We start from the raw sequence: 7,422 nt of genomic DNA on the forward strand, positions 1-7,422 counted from the left end.
CCCCCCCCCCAAAATAAACCATATATACATATACACATGCATTCATATGCATATACACATGCACACATACATGCAAGCACACACATATATATACACATACATATACACCTATATACATATACACACATACATATACACCTACACACACACATATATATACATTCACATGTATACACATATATGCATATACACAAGGACACACATATACACAATATACATATACACAAATATATACACACACACATATATATGCAACCACACACACATATATACACGCACATACATATATATCTACACACATATACATATACATTCACATATATACACACATATATGCATATACACAAGGACACACATATACACAATATACATATACACATATAAACACAGAAATACACACATATATATATACACACATATATATGCAAGCACACACCAATATACACATATATGCATATACACAAGGACACACATATACACAATATACATATACACAAATATACACACACACACATATATATGCAACCACACACACATATATACACGCACATACATATATATCTACACACATATACATATACATTCACATATATACACACATATATGCATATACACAAGGACACACATATACACAATATACATATACACATATAAACACAGAAATACACAAATATATACACACACATACATATATATGCAAGCACGCACACATATACGCATATATACACACACATACATATACACCTACACCTATATACATATACATTCACATATATACACACATATATGTATATACACAAGGACACACATATACACAATATACATATACACATATAAACACAGAAATACACAAATATATACACACACACATATATATACTATACACAAATATATATACACACATAAACACATATACACAGACTGGGCCACAGCAACGTGTGGCAGGGGATGGCTAGTAATAATAATACTAATACTACTACTACTACTACTACTACTACTACTAATAATAATAATAATATCCCAGGCCCTTGGGAAGAGCCCGATATTCAGAATCCGATTCCGGACACTAATAATATCCCATATTGGCTCTCTTGTTACATGCCTTTAAGGCAACTCCTATTATTATTATACCATAATATCTTTCTTTTTACATAGTTCTCAACCTGTGGGTCCCCAAATGTTTTGGCCTACAACTCCCAGAAATCCCAGCCAGCCTACCAGTTTATTATTATTATTTGTCATCTTTCTTGTTAACTTCCTTAAAGCCGACGGCAACTTACAGTAACACCATCCTAATGTTTCCTTGGATGGACGTACGAGGGTTGAATGAAAAGTAATGCCTCCACCTTTGTTACTTGGGTTTGGATGGGAATATTTTAATAAATCAAACTCAGAAATCATCCTTAGAATGTGCTCTTTAACTACCACTATTCACTTTTCCACATAATCACCAGACAATTGGATACATTTCTGCCAACAATGAACAGGTTTTCTGAAGCCGTCAACACTCTGTTTCCACAACCTATCATGCACAGATCTTCCGATAGCCAAGCAAAGCAATAATGTGACCCACGCATTCTTGTGAAATGCTGATTATGCTTGAAATTTCTCTCTGAGTGATACGACAATTGTCCTGAATCAACCTGTCAACCTTTTGCTTGTGAAACTCAGTGGTTGCTGTTCCAGGATGTCCAACTCTGATTGTCACACAAGTTTTCTGAAGCCGTCATGGAAGAAGTAAACACTCTGTTTCTGCAACCAGCGTCTCACAGTTCCCTCTTTATCAGAAGCATAATGATGTCCCCGCAGATCTTCTTTCATTATTGGGAACAGATGGAAGTCAGATGGTGTAAAACTGGACTGTATGGAGGATGTTGTACGGTGGTGAGATCCAGTCTCTGAATTTTCAAGTCTGTGCACTTTCATTTCAGGCGTCAGCATCCTGGGTACCCATTGTACACAGATCTTCCAATAGCCAAGCAAAGCAATAATGTGATCCACACGTTCTTGTGAAATGCCGATTATGCTTGAAATTTCTCTCTGAGTGATACGACAATTGTCCTGAATCAATCTGTCAACCTTTTGCTTGTGAAACTCGGTGGTTGCTGTCACAGGATGTCCAACTCTTTGTTTGTCACACAAGTCAGTTGTTCCCACCTCAACATCTTTACACTTTCTCACCCAACGGCGCACAGAACTCACATCAACGCAATAACCCTAAACAACTTGCATTTTCTGATGAACCTCCTTTGGGGTAACACCTTCTGTTGTCAAAAATTCAATGACTGCATGTTGCTTAAGTTGTATTGACCGACCGTCTGTGCAGGGTTGCATACTCTGCACTTTAACAACACCACCATTCAATGCTAATGCTTCCCGCCAAATGGAACTGTAGAGGAGAGTCTACTGAACAAGCCAGTACCTTCTTCATACATTACGGTACAAAGTAAAATTCCAACTGACAGTTTATTTCCCTCACATAGAATCATAGAATCAAAGAGTTGGAAGAGACCTTATGGGCCATCCAGTCCAACCCCCTGCCAAGAAGCAGCATTACTTTTCATTCAACCCTCGTATTCCTCCAATGTGTACTTTGGCTTTTCCTTGAGGCTGAGAAAGTATGCTTTGTCCCAATGGATTTCAACAGGTAAGTAAGGTTTCACATGCTGGTCTCCCAGCATCCTAAGACAGAAATCTCTACTCAACCCTCTGAAACATATCCTTTAGGAAACAGAGCTTTGGGGAAAGTTAATGTTTGGACCAAAAGGGGATTCCGAGATTTGCAAATTGAGAAAAAAAGAGTATTCCCAAACTTTGTGAAGAAGCTCCACGGAATAAGACTGAAACATGCATATGGAGGATGAGGGCAAGGCCACATCCCTATGCCGTTCTGTTATTTATGGCTTTCTTCTTGCGTTTGGGGTGTCTTGGGTCCTAACTGCAGGAGCCATTCTGACATTTATGCCCCTCCCAAGTGAATTATAGCACCACAACACTGTGCATCGACAACTAAGGTGACACATAGCTTGTTGTTTATGCATAAGGCTGTGTCAGAATGGGAGGCGGATGCTTTCCCTTTGGTATGAAGGAGTTTTGTGGCCAATTGCTCTCTTTTCTCCAATGCTCCAGCCAAATTAAATGGTTTGCTTGGATGGCAAGGATGGGAACCGCCAAATCGTGCCCAAAATGCCATTCCCGGTATTCTTTACCACTGGGATTTGCAGTACGAAGGATTAATTCTATCTGTTTTGTAGGTTTGCTGTTGCACATAAATGTGGCTACTCGTTTGAAATATGCTCACCGACGCATGGCCTCCCCATTAAGATTTACTGCCTCTCTCTATTGGGGGTGGGGTGGGGGGGGGAGCATTCATCTTTCTCTCTGGGAGGTCAGGAATGCAATTTTTTTGCCCCGATCGATATATCGGCATTGTTTTGCGACAAGGTTGAATGCTTCCGTAAGGACCCAGATCAGCTATTGAATTCTCTGCGCGTTCCATGTTGTGTTTTGTCCTCACATTATCCTACTTGGTTGAGCGCCGATCCTTGGCCACACTGAACGAATCAAGGCAACGTTTAGGTAAATATGAGGTAAATAATTATACAATCAGAGGCATACCTTGTTGATTGAAGCCTCTGGCAACAAAGCTCTTCTCTTACAAATCCTTATTGCTCTGCTCAGTGCTACTTTTCCTCCTTCTCCTCCTCCTCTATCCAGCTGGAAACTCCTTTAGCAGCATGGGCTAGGAAAATAGATTTCTGGTGCTGGAAAGCAGCAGGATAAAGAAATAAGTGAAGGTTTGAGCTGGGATTATTCTGTAAGCCGTCTTCAAGAGGTAAGGTAAACTACAGCTTCCTGCAGATTGCATGAATAGCAACATATATGAGAGAAAAATATATGGGAGAACATATGAATAGCAAAAGCAGAGAGAAAAGAGGAAAACAGGTCAGTTTGTCTCATTAGCTCCCTTCAGTATGAGATAGATACACATATATACACATATACATATATACACACATCTATTCTGCCTTGGTTAGATCCCATCTGGAATATTGTGTCCAATTCTGGACACCACAATTGAAGAGAGAGGTTGACTCTAAGCTGGAATATGTCCAGAGGAGGGCGACTAAAATGATCAAGGGTCTGGAGAACAAGCCCTGTGAGGAGCGGCTTAAAGAGCTGGGCGTGTTTAGCCTTCAGGAGAGAAGGCTGAGAGGAGACATGACGAGAGCCATGTATAAATATGTGAGAGGAAGTTCTAGGGAGGATGGAGCAAGCTTGTTTTCTGCTGCTGAAAGGGTCTTTGAGTGAAATTAGCAATAGCTAAGCAACGGACTTTGAATGAAATTAGCAACAGAGGAGAAAGGTACCCTTTCTCTGTAAAAAAGGGTAGAAACACGGAAGAAAATGTTTTAAAAACAAGAGGTGACATGTAGAGGTCATACAAAGTTTGAGCTTACATAGGAAGTTGGATTGTGGTTAAGCGCAAAGTCTGTAGGTGCAAAAAGGTACTTTCCCTCAAAAGGTCAAGGGAGGGGGGTTGGAAAGAGAGTACTTTCCATGACCAAAAACACTCTTGTATTACTTGAGTATAAAGGTTTGCAGCCGAGGAGGGGCGCGGCAGTCTGTGAAAGCACTTACAGAAATAATGTCTATTCGCCTCATGCTGATCAGCTTGAATAAACGGTGCCTTACCTGAACCTATTGGACTCTGTGGATTTCTTCGAAAAGGGACCCCGCACCCTAAACCCGTGATCACTTACACTGCCCTGGAGACTAGGATGCAATGGAACAATGGCCTCAAACTACAAGAAAGGAGATTCCATCTGAACATGAGGAAGAGTTCAGCAGTGGAACTATCTGGAGTGTGGTGGAGGCTCCTTCTTTGGAGGCTTTGAAGCAGAGGCTGGATGGCCATCTGTCAGGGGTGCTTTGAATGCAATTTTCCTGCTTCTTGGCAGAATGGGGTTCGACTGGATGGCCCATGAGGTCTCTCCCAACTCTATGGTTCTATGATTCTATATAAGCACACATATACATTCACATATATACACATATACACACACATTTATATCTATATGTATACACATATATACGTATATACATATACACACATACGTATCTATACACACACATATATATACACACACACATATATATACACACACACATATGTATATGTGTATGTGTGCATGTATATATGTGTATATGTATGTATGCATACACACATATGTATATATGTATATACATATATATACACACACGTGTGTCTGTATGCATACATACATATACACACATTTACATGCAGACATACACATGCATATGCACACATATATGTGTAGATCGATACAAGCTTTTAAACAGAGGCTGGATGGCCATCTGTCGGGAGTGTTTTGAAGGCGATTTTCCTGTTTCTTGACAGAATAACAAGCGTTCTTTGCGTCTCAATCAAGAGATAGAAATGGGATGATGGTGATGATAATAACTACAGAAACAATAATGTTTTAAACATTGGCTAGAACATTCGATTATAAAATATCAATTAAAACATTATTAACAACAATATAACCACATCCAGATCCAATAAAATAAAATACAATAAAATAATATAGAATAAACATAGTAAGTAAATATAGTAAGTAAAATAATATATAATAAATATAATATAGTAAATAAAATAATAGAATAAATACAATAAATAGAAAATAAAGTCATAGAATAAATACTACATAAAAGAATATAAATACAATAAATAAGAATAGTAGGTAAAATAATATAGAATAAATAAAATAAATAGAAAATAAAATAACAGAATAAATAATAAATAAAATAATATAGAATAAATATAATAAATAGTATACAAGATAATAGAATAAATAGTAAATAAAATAATTTACAATAAATATAGTAAATAAACAGGAAGTAAAACAATATATAATAAATATAATAAATATTAAATGTAATAATACAGAATATAGTAAATAAAAACAGTAAGGAAAATAATATAGAATAAATATAATAAATATTAAATGGAATAATAGAATAAATAGTAAATAAAATAATATAGAATAAATATAATAAACAAAAATAGTTAGTAAAATAATATAGAATAGTAAATTTTTTTTATAATAAACATAGTAAATAAAAATAGTGAGCAAAATAATATAGAACAAATATTAAAAATAGGAAATAATATAGAATAAATATAGTAAATAAAAGTAGTAAGTAAAATAACATATAATAAATATAATAAACAGTAAATAAAATAATAGAATAAATATTAAATAAAATAATATAGAATAAATATAAGCAATAGTTTATAAAATAGAATAGTAAATGAAATAATTTATAATAAATATAGTAAATAAACATAGTAAATAAAGAAATATATAATACATTGTAAATGAAATAATATAATAAATAGTAAATAAAATAATTTAAAATATAAATGTAAATAAAAATAGTAAAATAATATATAATGAATATAATAAATAGTAAATAAAATAGAATAAATAGTATATAAAGTAATATATAATAAAAATAACAAATAGTAAATAAAATAATAAAATAAATAGTAAATAAAGTAATATATAATCAATATAACATAGTAAGTAAAATAAAAAATAGTAAATAAAATAATATACAATTACTACAATAAACAGTAAATAAAATAATAGAATAAATAGTAAATAAAGTAATATATAATCAATATAATAAATAGTAAAATGATAAAATAAATAGAAAATAAATTAATATATAATTAATGCAATAAACAGTAAATGAAATAATAAAATAAATATTAATAAAATAATATATAATCAATATAACAAATAATAAGTAAAATAATAAAATAAATATTAATAAAATAATATATAATCAATATAACAAATAGTAAAACAAGAATAATATAAAATAAATACATAAACAGTAAATAAAATAATAGAATAAATAGTAAATAAAGTAATATATTATAAATATAATAAATGGTAAATAGGATAAGAGAATAAATAGTAAATAAAATAAGATGCACTATAATTTAAATAGGTAAATGAAATAATAGTGATGATAGTAGTGAGAGAAACATTCTGCGCATGCTCTCTGAGGCCCAAGAGGTTTGGCTTTCCAGCGAGGGACGCCTTCTCCGCCTCCTCATTGGCTCGCCTCACAGCAGGGGAACTTCAACTCCCAGAAGCCTCGGCTGGGCTGGGCAATGGCGAGGGCTTCTGGGAAATGGAGTCTCGCGCCCGGCGAGGCCGGAGAGGAGGCGGGAAAGAAACCCCCGGTAAGCCAGGCCGGTGAAGATGGCGGCGCCCTTGGCGGAGGAGCTGGAGCGCCTCCTGAACCCGCTTCCCCGCCCCTCGCAGGACCCCGAAGACGACCCCCAGGATGGTGAGGACCCGGGGGAGAGCACCCCCTTGGCCT

At 35.1% G+C, this 7,422-nt stretch overlaps 1 protein-coding gene across 1 annotated transcript in view; it reads left to right on the forward strand.

Moving 5' to 3' along the window:
• Window positions 1–7,268: 7,268 nt before the first annotated feature.
• The window catches only part of AATF (apoptosis antagonizing transcription factor), a 108,861-nt gene continuing 108,707 nt past the window's right edge, over window positions 7,269–7,422 (forward strand). Inside the window, exon 1 of the mRNA XM_060757024.2 lies at window positions 7,269–7,389. Coding sequence (XP_060613007.2) covers window positions 7,302–7,389 — 88 coding nt within the window. The 5' untranslated portion in view covers window positions 7,269–7,301. The remainder of the gene's footprint in view (window positions 7,390–7,422) is intronic.

Source organism: Anolis sagrei, chromosome 11 (assembly GCF_037176765.1).
Source record: "Anolis sagrei isolate rAnoSag1 chromosome 11, rAnoSag1.mat, whole genome shotgun sequence".
Lineage (NCBI taxonomy): Eukaryota > Metazoa > Chordata > Lepidosauria > Squamata > Dactyloidae > Anolis > Anolis sagrei.